Source organism: Lytechinus variegatus, chromosome 3 (assembly GCF_018143015.1).
Source record: "Lytechinus variegatus isolate NC3 chromosome 3, Lvar_3.0, whole genome shotgun sequence".
Taxonomy (NCBI): domain Eukaryota; kingdom Metazoa; phylum Echinodermata; class Echinoidea; order Temnopleuroida; family Toxopneustidae; genus Lytechinus; species Lytechinus variegatus.
In genome coordinates this window covers 62,722,231-62,740,434 of record NC_054742.1, presented here as the reverse complement: position 1 = coordinate 62,740,434, position 18,204 = coordinate 62,722,231, and the positions used below count along the sequence as shown (strand labels likewise).

At 35.8% G+C, this 18,204-nt stretch overlaps 1 protein-coding gene across 3 annotated transcripts; it reads right to left on the bottom strand.

The window, feature by feature from the left end:
* Positions 1-3,187: 3,187 nt before the first annotated feature.
* LOC121411609 (max-like protein X) lies at positions 3,188-16,458 on the bottom strand. Of its 3 annotated transcripts, none has more exons than XM_041604411.1 (9): positions 16,255-16,458; positions 14,835-14,905; positions 13,646-13,702; positions 12,177-12,271; positions 10,715-10,811; positions 9,866-9,965; positions 9,299-9,383; positions 4,555-4,671; positions 3,188-3,302 (listed from the first exon to the last, which is right to left on the bottom strand). In XM_041604411.1, exons 2-9 carry the CDS (start codon positions 14,878-14,880, stop codon positions 3,243-3,245), a joined length of 657 nt encoding a protein of 218 aa, XP_041460345.1. In that variant the 5' UTR covers positions 14,881-14,905; positions 16,255-16,458; the 3' UTR covers positions 3,188-3,242. The 3 variants fall into 3 exon arrangements, with proteins under 3 accessions (XP_041460345.1, XP_041460347.1, XP_041460346.1); XM_041604413.1 differs by having other exon boundaries at positions 13,655-13,702; XM_041604412.1 differs by having other exon boundaries at positions 14,835-14,901.
* Between the last annotated feature and the right edge of the window lie 1,746 nt (positions 16,459-18,204).

Below are 18,204 nucleotides of genomic sequence, written 5' to 3'. Positions count from 1 at the left end.
GTCCAGGTTCAAATCCCTCCGCAGCACTCACATCCTTTAGCAAGGCATTCATCTACATTTGCCACTCTCCACCCAGGTAAATAGGTAGCTGGGAAGAAGGAATTCCTCGAGTGCTTGAGCACTCGGTCAGGGTAGCCATGCTAATGACCTGGTAGTAGTATGCGGCGCTTAGAAACATTTGTATTAAACGCTATATAAATGTTGCATATTATTATAAGTGCCTTGATAGGGAATACTTTGTTGAGATATAGACATTTATAAAGCATACAACATCGATGACACAATATTAAAATAACACATTTTATTACACAAATACCTCTTTACAATTTTTGACACAATAATAATATACCAGAACAGTATTTCAAACTAAATAGTCTGATATTTCCAGAGCAATCTAATCAATGCGTGATCACTTGTTTTCACTGTTCAAAGGAATCTGAGTGGTTCACTGTTCTTACAAGAAAGTTGCAAAGCCATTGGCTATTAAACTTCATGGTTTCCAATATTTTGCATAAGGCATTTACTATCTTTATGCATATGGAGATCAATTCAAGCTTGTTTCTTGATCTTGAAGTCTCTGATGGCAAATGCATATCCATTGTCACATACATATACTATATGCAGTCAATTTAAATGAAATTGAAGCTGCTTGTTTGTCGATGTAAATACTTTTGTTATGAATAAAAATAAAAAGATAATGAATCCCATGTAAGTCTCTTGCATTCTTTTAGTTAACAGTGCTTTTGAATTTCCTGTCTCCATATTAATTGAGGCAATTCTGCCAATGTTCAATTTGCAAAAGTCAAATTAACCTCAAGTGAATAATCGCCCAGTATCGGCCACACAGAAAGTTAGAAACGTTTAAGTGTTAACAATGCACTAACAGATGTCCCTGTTACAACCAGTAATGTGACTTAAGTCGCAGTGATGCCAAATGTGCATTGTTTACATCTTGGAACATCGTAATCTGAAAGATGTGACTGGGTCTACTGTTAGTGTGCTCTTTTAGCGCTAACATCTGTGCACTCGGTACTAATCAATATTGTACTTGAAATAAAGGTCAAGACCACCCCAGAAAATTGTTGATTTGAACAAATAGAGAAAAAAATCAAACAATGCTGACAATTTCATCAAAATCAGAAGTGAATTTAAGTTGTGACATTTGTAAGTTTTGCTTATTTTTTACAAAGCAGTTCTATGCACAACTCAGTGATAGGCAAATGAGGGTTGATGATGTCCCTCACTATTTCTTTTGTTGTTTATTGTTTGAATTGTACAATATTTCATTTTTTACAGATTTGACAATAAGGACCAACTTGAATTAACCATAAACCATTAAAACAATAGTCATTCTACATGTTCAGGGAGGAATGAAGTTAAATTTCACATGACAATGAGGAGTCAATTAGAATTTGTCATTATTTTATGTAATAAAATACAAAAGAAATAGTGAGTGGATGATGTCATCAGTCCACTCATTTGCATATGACTGTTGTGAAATCAAGTGAAACTTTAAAATGTCATAACTTTCTTATTTTACATCCAATTTTGATGAAATTTTCAGTGTTATGCTTGTTTGACTTTTCTCCTTTTATTGAAATCAACATTTTGTTGGGGTGGACTTATCCTTTTAACTATTTTCTATTGTGTTACGTTTCATATGGAATCTGTTTTCAAATCATTTCCATTGAACCCAATATGGAATCATATTTTCAACTATTTTTTGTTGAAGCACTAGTTAAGACATGTTGACACGATTGTACTTGGGCAAAATACATACTTCCACAATCCACAAGATGTCCCTACATGCACACAAATTTGTTCTTGTACTAAATAAAACACTTTTTCACACTTGAATCAATCTAAAAATCAACAATACATTGGCATTTATGGATGCGAGCACTACAATACAATGTTCACAATAAGCAGCATAATTAATATCAATTTATATAATTGGCCCATATTCTGAAGTTCAAGGTCTATTCATCTGAGCTAAAATTATGGGAAGCCAAAAATCTCAAAATTCTGCTATCACTATATATTTCTTTTGTTTATTGTGCTCTTTCATCATACTATATAACAGGGGTTCTCAAACTACGGCCCGAGGTCATCAGTTCCCTCATTTGCATACCGACCGAGATTTGCATATAAGTGCACCTACAAGAAGAGCAAATTATTTACCGGTGTCTTCATTCGATAGTTCCAAAGTTTCATCCTGTATCTTTATATTTTCTTGAAGTGAATTATTTACGCCAGTGGGCATCGTAACAGAGAGGACGGTTCGTGGTGAAATCGCGAGGCACGATAGCGCACTGTATCTATCCGGAGAGGACGGTTCGTGGTGCGTGCGACGAATTGTTTCAGAAGAAAACTTACTGAATTATTTCATTTCCCATATTTCATACAATGGTTTCAATACAAATACCGGTAATACAAACATTTGTACGTGGAAACCCAATAATGCATGAATATACATAGAGTGCAATGAGGGGGGTGGGGGGCATTTATTCTTTGTAGGCTGAAGAAAAGGGATAAAACAATTGAGATTGGCAGTTTACAGAAAGTCTCATACCTTGAGAAAGGCAATCTGAAACTGAAAAAGGGGTTCGATGTGGCTCAAGCTAAAAAAAAAAACAGGTTATAGATGAGCTACCCCCCCCCCACACACATACTATCATCTACAATAATTCAATCAATGACTAAAATAACCGTAAAACATGATTTACTATGAAATTAATTATACCTGTATCATTTGTATACAAGGATATCTAATAAAACAGGATAGACAATACCGTATGCCATTTGAAGCTGGGCAATTTCATCAAAAGTGACATTGCATCTGTGAGTTTGCAGTGTTTATAAATGCTCCTGTGTTGAAAGGTAGTGACTGAAAGCCTTCCTCATGAAGATATTTATGGTTCCTTGAAGATTAATGATGAACACTCAATAAGCTGGATGCTATGTTAGGCATGCCTCTCTCAATGTCGATGCAGTATAAGGAAGTTACTCTCCAGTAGCATCATATATTGATATACCAGTCCAAACTTTTATCGCTTCTTAAGAGGTTAGCACAAACAAATTTACTTGCATGATTTCTTGGGGATTTAGAGAATCCATGGATTCGGTGAGATACTGTCCATACTGAAGTATCCCTCTTCTTAGAGTCTATATTTTTAACTTTATATTGAATTTTTACTTTGTACAAGTCCTTTTGCATTGTTGGCGGAATCCCTTACATTCATTCAATAAAGTTGGTTCTGACTTGCTTTCCTCAAGACCTCGGCTACCAGTTCTCGGAGCGTCTAGGATGAAATGACATTGTAAAATCATTAAAGGACAAGTCCACCCCAACAAAAACTTGATTTGAATAAAAAGAGAAAAATTCAACAAGCATAACACTGAAAATTTCATCAAAATCGGATGTAAAATAAGGAAGTTATGACATTTTAAAGTATCGCTTCATTTCACAAAACAGTTATATGCACATCTCGGTCGTTATGCAAATGAGGGAACTGATGACATCACTCACTCACTATTTCTTTTGTATTTTATTATATGAAATATGAAATATTTTGATTTTCTCGTCATTGTCATGTAAAATGAAGTTTCATTCCTCACTGAACACGTGGAATTCTATTATTTTAACATCTTGTGCTTCAGGCAAGGAGGTCCTCATCAAATTCGTAAAAATTGAAATATTGTATAATTCAAACAATAAAAAACAAAAGAAATAGTGAGTGAGTGACATCATCGACTCTCTCATTTGGATGTAACTGGCTCGTTCATATAACTATTTTGTTAAAAATAAGCGAAACTTTGAAATGTCATAACTTTCTTATTTTACATCCGATTTTGATGAAATTTTCAGCATTGTGCTTGTCTGAATTTTCTCTATCGATTCAAATCAACATTTTTCTGAGGTGGACTTGACCTTTAATTATGAAATACACACGCAACAGTACAATAGAGTGAACACTTGGCATAACCATGCTTGGACCATCATGTTAACATGGATGAAATAGATACCTCAAATCACTTATATTTCAAAGAGAGGACAATTATAAAATGACCTCAAGGCCACTCAAGAACAGATAATAGTCTCTAAGAAATAAAGCTAGGTTGGTTTATTTGCATAGAATTGATTCAGTTGATTTAGACTACACCTTCATATAATGACTTGAACCATATTTAACCATGAACTGAATAGTGTCCCCCCAAAAATGAATATCAAATTAAAATCAGAATAAAACTATAATGAGTATAAATTGTATTCCAATTCAGAGGAATAGCTCTGTCATGAATATTGAAAAGGGTAGATGGAATCCTAGTGCTGTTAACAAGGTAATCTGAATGTTTAAAGGCAGTTAGTAAAAATAATATCCAGGATTCAAAATCATAGTTTACCATTCTAGCTACTGTTGTAATCATAAATGCAAATTTGTAGGTCTTTATAAAGACACACAAAGAATAAACCCCCAAGTTGGGTATATTCTTATCTTTGATGCTGTTTCTTAATTATTCTGGGTTTTTTTTTGTAACCATGGGAACACTAACCTGAGGTTTGCAGTATTCTTCCAACCAGCTGAAGACACACGCTGAAAGCTCTGCAAAACTAGCAACGGATATTGAGGCATTGAAGGTTTGGAACTGGGCATCCATGATTGCTTTAAACTGTTATCAATATAATACAAAAACACAAATTGAAATTTTCAATCTCAATAGGTGCCATTTCAGTTTTTTAGATGAGCATATTAATGACGAATTTATGTTTGCCCAGATGGTCTAATTCCACTATAATAATAATAATAACAATATTTATAAAGCGCAACATATCCATCTCTAAGAGATGCTCAAGGCGCATACAAATAACAAATAACAAAAGAAAAATTAACAAACTAAACATAAGAATAAAGAACTAGACTGTAAACTGCTGGTATGATTTAGCAGTATGCATTAAGCATCAGGTGAGTTTTAAGTGCTGCCTTAAATGTAGAAAGAGTATTAGCTGTCTGAATAGACAGCGGTAACCTGTTCCACAAAAAAGGTGCAGCAGATGAAAATGCTCTATCCCCCCAACTTCGTTTAGTACGTATTTCTTTGAGCCTTACATTATTTGAAGAACGCAAACCAGAACGACCTGAGGAATGGGTTAACAGAAGCGATGAAATGTAATCAGGAGCTAGATTATTTTGTGCACGATAGGTTAAGAGGAGAATTTTGTAGATTACACGCTGTTGAACAGGGAGCCAGTGGAGGGATTTTAGGATAGGAGTGATACGTGAGGATCTTCTTGATTTAGTCACAAGGCGAGCAGCAGTATTTTGGACTTTTTGCAGTCTGTTAACTTGGTTGGCGGGTAAACGAAAGAGTAAAGAATTGCAATTGTCAAGATGTGAGGTAACGAAAGCATGTACTAACTGTTGGGTGGATTGAGGTGAGAGATATTGTCTAATTGTACGGATATTTCGAAGATTACAATTAGCTAGTTTCACACAATTCGAAACGTGAGACTCAAATGACATGGCAGAATCAAATAGTACTCCAAGATTCTTAGCCTGATGTACAGAAGTTACACGGGCAGAGCCAACTTGGACATGAGATATATGAACTTACATTGTAGTTTCACTTAGTTTTTTTTTGCACTTTGGCAAATGAAAATTTAGTTTGATGAGAGGTTCATCCTTATCATATAAACTATATAGTGTTAGATCCAGTTGGGTATAGCCTAAATTGGAATTTAATAAACAGAATGGTAAATGGGCAAAGTGGCAAGTTGACAAGCCACCAAAAAACAACAGCAATAAGTTGCAAGGGAAGATTCTCTGTAAATATCCAATAGTAATTTGGTCGTCAAAAAGCAAAAGATAGAAAATTAGCTTATCGAAAAGGTAATTCTTCTTCTTTATCCTGTCAAGACTTGAAATTGTACTGTTGAATATAAAAACAAGATACAAGAGTTTCTTTGAAACCATTTTAGTTGACTGCTTCGAATTTAACCAAGATCGCAGAGTGTGCATCTTGCGCTTCAGTGAACCCCGAAATTTAAACATTGTTTTCTCCTTGTTCATTGATGCTCTCCTAGAGTTTCTTCTAAATTCGATCACATACTTATATGGATTATTGTGATCAATTTATAGAAGTAATAAATATCTTTTTATGGCTTTTTACATTTCATCAACTTATTGTTAGTTATGGAATAACTGGTCACAAATGGTAACAAGGGCGCCGGAAGCGGGGGGGCACTTGCCCCCCCAAAGAAAATTTTGGGGGGGCAAAACGAGATTTTGCCCCCCCCCCCATGTGCCCATCTAAAAGTAGAAAAATGATATTATTTAAGGACAAAAGTAAACGATGAAGGCACTTTTCTGCCTAAGAACTGACATGTCTTTTGTCAAAAATGAAAAAATTTCGCCCCTGACGGGGCAATTACACATCTTAGTGAGCCTTGCGTCTTTTGACGAACATGTCCCTCTGTTAAACATACCTTTAATTATGATAAGCCCCTTTTCCATCTTATTACAGTGTGATAAAGTTTAACCTTTTAAACCGCCCCATTCCACAGAGAAAAAGACCGCTGGAAGACCTTTGAAAGACCATGAATTTTGGTTGATCTTTCAGAGGTCTCTCAATGAACCTACAATGGTCTTTGAGGTCTTACACGAGTCCTGACCAATCTTTCAGTGGTCTTCCTGGTCTTCATGGGCTCCAAAACTTTTTTGAAACGGTTCAAAACAGTCTTACAACGGTCTTACAGGAAAATTGTCTTTCAGTGGTCTTTCAGAAGTCTTTCAGCGGTCTTTCGATGAACTTTTAAATGTCTTCATAGTCTTTCATTGATCTTTCGGCAGTCTCTCAAGATGTTTGCGGAGATCAAGTGCTGTAAGACTCATGAGAGATTATTGAAAGATCATTGAAAGACCATTGAAAGACCAGGCAAAGTCCATGGAAAGAATTCAGAAAGATCACTTATTGCATAAAATATTTCTGAAAGACCATTGAAAGATCTCGAGAGGACTAGTCTAAGACCAGTACGACAAGAAATATCCATCAGTCTTTCAGAGTTCTTTGAGGGGTCTTTCTGAGCCATTCCAAAGAGATGACAAATTTCATTGATCTTGAAAACCGCTGTAAGACCTCACCAATTTTAAGTCTTTCAGTGGTCTTTCAATGGTCTCCGTTCTGTGGAATGGGGGCCTATTAATGAATACATTTCAGACTAAAAAATTTGCATGCTGGCTGTGTCGGCTAACAAACGCGCGGTCGCCCAGAAACGCTCAGACCGGGGTGAAGTTTCATCAATATTTTCGTCCGACAAGTTGTAAGATCTGACAACTTTCCTGTATTCTGATTGGTTGAGAAGCATTGTTACCATAGTAACTGTCGGATAAAACAGGACTTGTCGGATAAAACGTCCTACAAGTCCTTTCATGAAACGCTCCCCGGACCCGATATCACCAACGCGCGTGAACGCTAGTTACTCGAGCAACATATGGAATCTGGAAATAGCTGTAAAACCGAAAAGTTTAAAGAGTTATAGAGGATTGAGTAGTTGCTTATTGGATAAATGAGAAGATGCTAGCTTGAGTCGGCGAATGGAGTGCAGAGCAGGAGTACTCATCTATCAACTAATCAAGCCTCTTCTTCAACCTTTTCTGGTTTACTGTCTTTATCAGGACTACGCTCGTTTGAACAAAAAATTACTCGACTATCAACTGTCTACTTCCTCCTATCAATTTCACTTCTTCCTCTATCCACTTTTTTCGAAAACTCCACATGGTGTACCGTCAACCACATCCGCTGTTGGAATGTAATTGTTTTCTTCTAAATAATGTTACATAATGTACATTATGAACTGCCATAGTTTGTTAGTTCATGATTATTTACATATGAATATTTCCTGGAATTTGATATTCATCATTTCCTAGTTATGGTCACATTTTCCCCAGAAAATATGTAAAGAAAAAAGAAGATTTTGAAGGGGTCATCCAAAAGTGCTTCCCAGCCATACAAAACATGCCAAAGGAAACACACAAATCAAGTAATGTTTTAAATTTTCAGAAAAGTTTTAAATTGTTAGACAATAATTAAGCAGGTCATATTTCTTTTTCCTCCAGTTACAAAATATGAAACGTTTTGCCTAGCATTGATAATCAGGGGCTCTCTCCAATGCTGAGGTCAAAAATGATTTAAATAGAATGGGGATTTAAGCGCTTATCGTCGTCTGCCACGTCAGAACAGTATGACATTTTAAATTTAAAAAGACATTCATTATAATGTATTTTGTTTCTGTTACGCTTCTTCTGCTTAATACACTCCTTGAAACTTATGATAATTGTGCTCTCTCGCGTCGTCCGTGTATGTAAATGTACATAAATAAATATTTCTGAAAGGATATTGCATGAAAAATGTAATTTCTGGTATTTTGAGTCAATATAAGCGTATTACGTAATTTAATTGATCAGACACGAGAACCACATTCCGAATTAAGCGATCGTTTTGGGCATAGATTTCATAGGTTCTCATTAACTCTGAGTATAGTCTTTCGTAGTGACTTCTATGTTTAATTCTCATAAAATTTATATTTGAATTCTATTAGAAACGTAACTTTTAAACTCCAGTTTTACACAAAGTCCTTACCGTGGGGGGGGGGGATCCCACGCCGCCTCTCCCCCTCGATCGCTTCGGTATCTCACGCTGTCAAAAATATTGTGCCCCCTTCGGGATTTTGCCCCCCAAAACTGAAAGTGTTCCGGCGCGCCTGAATGGTAAGTAGACAAAATGGCCCGAATTCACAAAGGTAGTTTTGAAAACCCAAGGTTAAATCCATGGTTTATGCAGATTTCCAGTATAAATTACGCTTAATTTAGCATGTTTTGGGCGCGTGTACAGAACATGTCCAATGCTGATGCACGTTTTTGTCACAGTGCGCTAAATTGACGCCTGTTACCATGGTTAGATACGCCATTTTATTCATGAGTCCACCTTGAAGAGTGGACTCATGAATAAAATCAGTGTACTCATGAATAAAATAGCGTGGATAACCACTGCAACAGGCATCAATTTGGCGCACTGTGACAAAAGCGCAAATCCGCATTGGAATTTTTATACATGCGCCCAATATGCGCTAAATTAAGCGTAATTTATACAGGAAATTTGCATAAACCATGGACTCAACCATGGGTTTCCAATACCACCTTTGTGAATTTGGGCCATTGTGATTTAGACAATGACAGGTGAGACCAAATGGGAAGCTGAACAAAGAATTATAGACCAAATAGCACTTGGCCATATTACTTACCACGTTGAACTTAACTTGGTCTGAGACCTGGTTCTGTCCTCGGCCTGGTGTGTTCTGGTGAGCCTTCACTATCTGCTCATAGTTACTACACAACCAAATGAAAATAAAAAAAGTTCAATCATTTAGATTACATTTACCCTAATACAGTAAAAGCTTTATCTATGAGAAGCACAAAAAAATAGAAGTTTTGTATTTCTAGGGTTGCACATTCATATCAGATATCATCGATTATGATTTTTTTTATCCACATAAGCATTGAAATAAAATGAATGTAAGTGGTCAAATAACTGTAAACAATGTTTTCATTTAACGCCAAAGCATGAAATATAACACATCCAACTCCACCAATTACATAGAACATCTGATTCTCAAATGAGCTGAGCAGCTATTTAAATTTAAGATTACTAAAGAAATGTACAATTTATTAAGATTTTATAAAGAGCATTGTTTCATATCAGGTAAAATATCATTGCTGTTTCAAAACAAGACAAGGTACAAGCAAGATGAAATGATTTAGTGTAAGTGAAAATAAAGAGAGAGAGAAAGACAGATATTAACAAAACTCACGCTTTCATAATTTTCAGTGCCATTACTTCTTTCCTAAGAGCCTCCAATTCATCTTCCTGTTTCTTCTTTTGTTGGACAAGATACTGGATGTAATCGATTGCTGTAAGGAAAGAAAACACAATGTTTACACGTCTTAGGGTACTTTCAGATATTATAATAGTTAATAGGCATTTATATAGCACCATCTATCTGTAAAATATTCTATTCTGAGGCACTAAGTTAATATCATTATTAACCCTGCTTTAGCTTGAGCTGCCTTTCAGCGCTCATGCATTCAAGGAATTAATCCTGCTGGGTACCCATTCACCTCGCCTGGGTTGAGTGCAGCACAGTGTGGATAAATTTCTTGCTGAAAGAAATAACGCCATGGCTGGGATTCGAACCCACGACCCTCTGTACCAAAGTCAGAAGACTAATCCACTGAGCCACAACGCTCCACTATCAACACTAGTGATGGATAACATTATCGATCACAATTCATTCACGTTATCTCCACTTGCAACAGGCAATCAGTAATGTGTCCTTCAGACGTTTTAACTATTAGCAATAGAGAACAGATTTTATGATCTTCAGCATCAGCACTGCAAAGTATGACGTGTCACAATTCACAATGTGAATGGTCCATGGTGATGTATTATGTTGCAATGCAAATAAAAGTAAACTTTATGATGTGCCATCCAAGCTCCACCCAATTTAAAAAAATTGGTGATCAGTAACATGGCATATAGATATTGCGATTTGTTACCAACAGCCCAAACGTTGCGAAAGGTGACAGATTGATCTATCACCACTTGTACATCAAGATTGAATCAATTGCCTGAAATATGAAGACATATTCATCCAACTTACATCTCTGTAAGACAGTAGCTTTACTGAGTTTCTGAGATCCAACTTGATCAGTCTGTTGGCATGTAGGAACAATCAGCTGAAGGTCTTCATACCCTTTCTGTCAATGCAAACACACAGGAAATATTTCTACATTTATTGTTCAAAATTTATTTAAGTACAATATGACTTTGTCTGCTCTGATTGTAATACATGATTCTGCAAAGTTTATAAATAGAAAAAAGCAAAAGGTCCCTATTGTGTTTTTTCCCCTTAAGAACTACACTAAAGAAATTGTTCCGAATTCAAAGGACAATATGATTATGTCACTGATATTGAGTAAAGAGCAATAGTACCTTTCCTGATCTTTTTATTAAACAAAATAACCTACAGAAATTTTCATAAAATTAATAAAACATTTTAAGTCAAACAGAAAATTTAAATTGGAAGTACAAATGTGCCTTGTTGTTGATTTGGTAATATCTATCTTGTTAATTTAAATGCAGTTTTAATCAAATACCGGTAGTTATGATAGATTCCATCAAACTGAAATCGATCTCAAAGTTTGTACTTAAAAAAGCTTCTCTTAAGTTAACTTTTGGTAATCCCATTAAAATGTCGGACACTATAACAGTTTATAACTACTCAACATTGTACAAACATGTGTGTCCTGAAACTGGTTTGGTGCGGTGATATTTAATAAAAGCGTGTCTTGGTGAAAGTATTTTGCCGGGAGTCCAACCAAATAATTGCACATTTTATCTTTCTTGACACAGTTTTAAAGAATGGAATGGACTAAACATTTCAAGAAACTTCCTTTGTAATATGCCATTCCCAAATTTATAAAATAAATGTTCAAAGGGTCCTTAATGATAAATAGGAAGACCACTTAATGTTCTCTAACATGAAAGTCAAGTTTTGCAAAGATTTAACTGATAGCAAGTGATTGTACAGTCACAATTTTGTATGATTGGACAGTTACATGATAAGTAACTCTCATCATTGAAACTTTACCAAAACTGTACACAAGGATATGACTTTGATTGGAAGCCATCATAACTCTATGTAAGATAGGACTCAAGATGCCAAAAGATAATTCATTGACTCCAATCTCAACTGGAGAATAAAATCAATATTTTTAAAGACTTTGAAAACCGTAACCAACTAGTAATTTCATTTATTATTTACATAATATCAAATGGATCTTCTTAACAAAAATCAAATATTCATTCACTTTGAATCTTTGAAGGAAATGACTCGATGGACTGCTTGTTAATTCAGGAGAAGCCACTGACTACATAATTTCTAAAAACATATTGTCTTGCCAAGTTACCAAAAACAACATTGTGAAATAATTGCTATGGATTATAACATCACAAAAAAACCTGAAAAATGCTTAGAATTTCTTCCAACTACTCCCTACCCTTTGATACAAGTAATATTATGGGGGGGGGGGGGGGCAAACATTTGTAGAGGAATCATGTACCTTGATAGCATCTCTTCGTTTCTGCTCGGCAGCAGTATGGGCATTCCTTCTCCTATCCTTGTAACTCCTATACGCCTCTGCATCATCGTCATCATCTGCAAAACATGAATATGAACTTTATTAACATACTGACACTAATTAATTCTGTAATCTTCATAGGATATGTACAGGGATCATTCAGTTCCAGAAAGCAATGGTGTATGAATTATCAACAAAGAATATTTACCTTTTATATTGAGAAAGTATTGAACCTTAAATAATATAATATAGAATACATGTACTCCACTGGCATTATGTAGTGGTGAACAGTTTCAACTTTTCTTAACCAATTTATTCATATTCGTATAGTTCATTTATCTACTGAATGGGCGATTTCAAGTTCAGTGTTGACCTTTTGGTGTTGGTGTTAGGTCAATTTTTACATGATTATAACATCAAACATAAAACGAAGATGGTCCCGAAAGTCCCTCAGCAGTTGTTGAGATGTAAATAATGTGATCTGGATCAGTTTTACAAAATCTGAATAAGTTTTGGAGCTAGGGGAAGTAATCAAAATTGCAACACCAACACCAAGGCCAACATCGCCCAATATATCTACCACCATCTTTCCACCAAACTACCAACATCATGTATTAGTAGAAGCAGTCAGAATGAAAGGGTAAGTCACCAAATGAAAATGCAATATGTAAGTCAGTAAACAAAAGATGAAGAACTCGAGTGAACGCCTAAACTTGTGGAAACGCCTCTGAGTCTTGACTGCATTACACACATCAAAATAGCAGCAGAGCAGATAGACTTAGAAAACAATTAAGATTAATATTTAAGAAAAAAAATCATATGATTTTACACTAAGTTCATAGACCCTAAATGACTTTGACTATGTAACCTGAAACTCAAGTAAGATGATCAGTGATACTTGATTACCCTTATGTCCAAGTTCCATGAACTAGATCAGCTATGATTAAATTTCAAAAACTTAACCTCGGTTAAGATTTTCATGTTGACTGTCAAAAAAAAAAACCTGCACCTACTTGAAGTCTTGCTCTGCAATGCAGGAAAGACAAAAAGGGAATAATTATGAAAGCAGAATGCAAAAAAGGAAATAAAAAAGACCATGTACCAGGAAGATGCTGAGGGAAATATTTGAGGAAAGTAAAGTTTGATACCTCCAAAAAAAGTTACAATAATATGATATCAAATTTTAAATATCTATAGTGATAAAGCATACAAATCATGAAAGATAAGAAAACCTCAACCTCTTGATGAAAAGAAAATGAGAATGGGGAAAGAAAGAACAAGTCAAGAATGATAAATTGAACAAATAGAATATAAAGGAAAAATTTAAAAATCTGAAAGAAGTACAGACTGAAAAATATACAACGGGTCACATTAAGAAAATGTGTAATTAATGAAAATATAAGACTGATTAATTCAGAATCGGATATATATATAGAAAACAGAGTTAGTACCTGACATACCACTATTCTGTCTTGATAAACTCCTGACACTTGCATCATCTGGAAAACCTTTAGAAAGAAATTACAAAGTTGACTTTACATATCATTATACACAGAACATGAATTCACAAATATATACATATGAGGTTGTTAACACACATTGATTTACTGAGAGAATGATTTCAACGGAAAGAGTGGTTCTAGTACTACTAATAAAATTTGAAAGGATGCATAAATTAGTCATTTTCACGAGTCCATTCTACAAAAGGGGTACCATTTTGATGCCTAACAAGAAATAATTTCCACAAAAAAAAGAAAAAACATGACATCTTTTTCTTTTTCAGGGTTTCCAAGTAAACTAATTTCTTGTAAGTTGAAATTTCCCAAATGAATTCTCAAAATTCCATGGTAATTATTTGAACTTATTTCCAGCTTAACATGTGCCAATTTTCCTTTACAGGGGTTGCCATTGTCAGTGCAATAGATTTCATGGAATCACTTGGAATGTATATTGGTGAAATCAATTAACATATTCAAGTCAAAATTCCCAGACTTTCTCCCGATTTGAGGCATTTTTAATCAAATCATCTTACTTTTACCCCACTTTAACAAAGTACAATTATCTTCACTGATGGGCTGGGAACCCTGTTTTATAGAAATACACAAAGTACAATACAATCTGATAATCTTTGACTTGATATAACACAATACAACCAGGGAAGAAAACAGCTTCAGTGAACCAAATCTCTTTTTCCGTAGCATTTTAGTGTTATAGTGAGGCCTAGAATATATCAGGTAGGACTGCATAATATTGCATATTATTTATATACATATTTGAAAATTAATTTCATTACATCATCGTTGGATTTATCTAGCACTTACAAGGATAAGAAGCACAATCATTAGCCCGGCCTCAGCTCGAGCTACTGCTCTATCAAAAGCACTCCGTGCAGTCAAGCATCCAGGGTATCCAGTTCAAGTGCAGCACAACGTGGATGAAAGATCGATGATACACATGTTTTAAAACTGGATGGCTTGAGAATTTGATTTGAATTATTTTGAAATTTTTGACAGGTTCTGTACAGTGTAGAGCAATAAGCCACTTTTTCTGAGATCAATCTTCCAGCATCAATCACTGGAATAACAGAAGTTGATTGAAAAAAAAATGTAGTTATTCTAAAGATGAAATGATGAAACTTACTTGTATCAAAACTGGAATCTGTGAAGCTTGAAACTTGATTAGCCATGTTTGCAGTTAATTTCAAGCTCTACCTTTTAAAATGAAAAAAAAGGCAGTAAAACAATGAATTAACGAAAATCTAGAAGCTTTATGAATGATTGCTGACATGCAGTATTTACAGACGTAGCTAGTACTGACATGAAATGCTTTTAATCATATTTGCAAAATATGACGGAAAGCTGCTAGGACCGCTGTTAGATGCGTGCGTCGGGTAACGTTGGCGAAGAACAATAAGAAACAAGATGGCGGCGTAAACATCGAGCAAGTCTCTTCCGTCTTTCACAATATTTTTCTCATTTTTTAATGAATTCTTGTTAAAAAAAAACAATGAGAGCGTAGAAATGACGGAAATGAAGTTTTATCTCATGTACATGATTTAGGGCTAGATCTTTTAGAAGTAGAAATCTTGGGGGTGAAAGTTACAGGTTTTGGCTTCCTTTGTGTGGGTCAATGAGAAAGAAGACCTGGCTTCATTGAGAGTAAGCCTACGTTAGTAAATGATTTTTACTCTTAAGAAGCCGCCTGGCTACTCTCACTCTCCACATGAAAGTCCCAATTTGAACTCCAAAATCCCCTTCCTTTTCTATATGTCAGATTTCAACATTAAAAATGTGGATTCTGAGCCATACATGTATTTCCAGAAAACAAAAGCCACATGGCAGCCAAATTATATACTCAAAATGAAGAAATCTTTGGTTTTGTTCCTAGCTCGCAAGCATTCTCGCAAATTTAGGATTGTATATCAAAATAACCAATCAAAAAAAAAACAAAACTGAAAAACCCTAGAAATTTGCAAAGAATCAAGTTCACAGCATGCTATCGTGTAGCGGCAGTAGGGCTTCAACTATGTCTATGTCTGTCCGAGCGTGATGCCAGAGGCAGAGTGAATGGCCATGCATGCCGCTGCAATTTCCAGATTGAACGTCACAACTCGCATGCGGTGCAGCTCTCACACACACACTTATTTTTTAATGCGCTAGCCTATGCTTAAGTCAAACAAAGCTAGGGCGGGTGATATCGAAGTGCAGCCACAAAAAAGTGTGGCGATACATTCCAACTCAGCTCAAGTCAGATTATGGATGAGCTAATTATTTAACTTGAAATAAATTGGTCATGATTGGAATTGGCATTGCAAAAATAAAAATCAACAAATAATTTAATAAATTAGAGTCAATATTCAATTCAACAAACATTAATGCAAATTTCATTTTGTGAAAAAAAATGCAGAACAAAAAAAATATTGCAGAAAAGCTTAAAATGAATAAACATGTACATGTCGAATTTTTGTGGGAGGCCAGCCAACGGTACTGGCCAGAGTCGGAGGCGCGGCAGCCCAGCCCGCCCGGCGCCCCGACCCGGTTGCATGCCGTCCGGTACGCACCTCTCGTCTCCAGATACCGCTGCCAGCGCCAGAGGGTTATATTCACGCCACGGGATTATTATTCTTCTGTACTATAGTACTCTAGAAATTCTGTGGATACTTGGAATCCATTTGAGCTCCAAAATGTGCCTGTCCAAACTTCAAAACACTACTTTGGTACGTCCATTCTCAGACTCAGTTCACAGAGTCACAACAGTTACTCAAGTACATGTACTTTCCCGCGCGTGCGCGCTAGCTCGTTTCAGATCCTCTCTTTTTCTTCTGAACAGTCAATTTGACGAGTGTATAACTGATTTTCAATCAACATTAATAAGAAGGGGAAAAATGACTCAGGGGTGGATCTAATATTTCATTATTGGGAAGGGGGCAAAAATGATGCAATAACCATTTGACCCCCCTGTCTGTTCATCAAATGGTTCATCTAAGAAGTGTTCCCCTCAGACCCTCATTCCTCTATGTACACCGGTTAACACCGCAGTTTTTGCAGTGTAGGAGCCCCCCAATAGATAGAAATAAAAACAAGGAAAGTGTACATTTTAACTTGGATGATTTAAAAATATATTTCACAAACTAGCCCTTCGTCGCAAAATGTTCTTCCGCACCATATCCCTCAAGTTGTTTTGGATCATTGATTGACTGAAAAAATAAAAGAACTCCGTCGATCATATCTTCACTTAAAATAGAAGGGGACAAATTCGATTTAATTAGCTTCATCTACATCCACAATTAATAGGGTGAGAAACATTATATACATGAATATAAGTCTAAAAAAGACAAGAAATATTTATTTTCTCTTAGTCGGCCCATGAAGCGGGATTCAGTGGAAAACTGATCCCACAAACATGTACCGGTATTCATCCTGGATTAAAGATATTGCACAGTAGCACGATTACAATGTACAAATTAAAAAATATTGAAAACCAGAAAATAAATTTATGGATAAAACTGCAAGCCAATTGCCTACATCGCCTTGTTTGGCAACTACACAAATTAAGGATTATTGTAGTCCTCTAGGCCTCAGAAGGGGTAAGAAGAAATCCAGGAAAGGGAATCGGACATTAAAAAAAGAAGAAGAGAGTTTGGGGTCGTCTATTAATTGAGAGGGGGCGTCATGTAACCCCTCCGGCTCCCGAATCGAAACTTTGCGCCGCGCCGTCCCTGTGACTAAAAAAAATTCGGAGACTGAAACTTCAATGAACAATATTGGGGCCTATTTTAAAAGGTTATATAGGCCACCGTGTAAAATTTAGGCCTATTGATCAAATGCCTTAATGGGAACTCATAATCTTTTAAAGATGTTATGAAATGTGAATGGCTTTTCAAGTTTTCATAACTAGAAAAGCCGCTGGGAAAGAAAATTCTTCACCTACTTGTGGTTTTTCTAAATTGAGTCATTTTAATTATAGTTGTTTGTTTGCTATTTGATAAGGCTATTGTATGTGCATATCAGATATCACTTTTTACAAAAAAAAATTTGCTTGCTCTATATGGTCACCCGATAAAAAAACATCTTTTCAATAATAAAACATTTTCATTGATGTACGCATAGATCCAGTCGTCACTGATCTGAATTTAACAAAATATTAATTCTATATGCAATATACATGGAGAGATTGGGGCCGGATTGGGGGCACCATCGGGACCTCTTTGTACCAGGGTTTGTAAACAACTCGATCATTGCTTTTACTCTTAAATTGGCACCGCAAAACAGCAGTACAAAACCAGTACCGTACTAAATCTGACTGCTGTTTTTCAGCGCGCCCTATTTCTGCATTACGCGCGCCAGTAAGTTGGTTGTACATGTACAGAGAATTCCATAACGCAACTTCACGGTGTCCGTCCCCCAGTGTCTCCGGGCGGCATATCATGCAATTTCCCTTGAAATTCGCTTGAGTAGGATTTTCGGGTGTTCCAAGCCAAGCATTCCAAGACCTTGGTCCCAGTTCTACA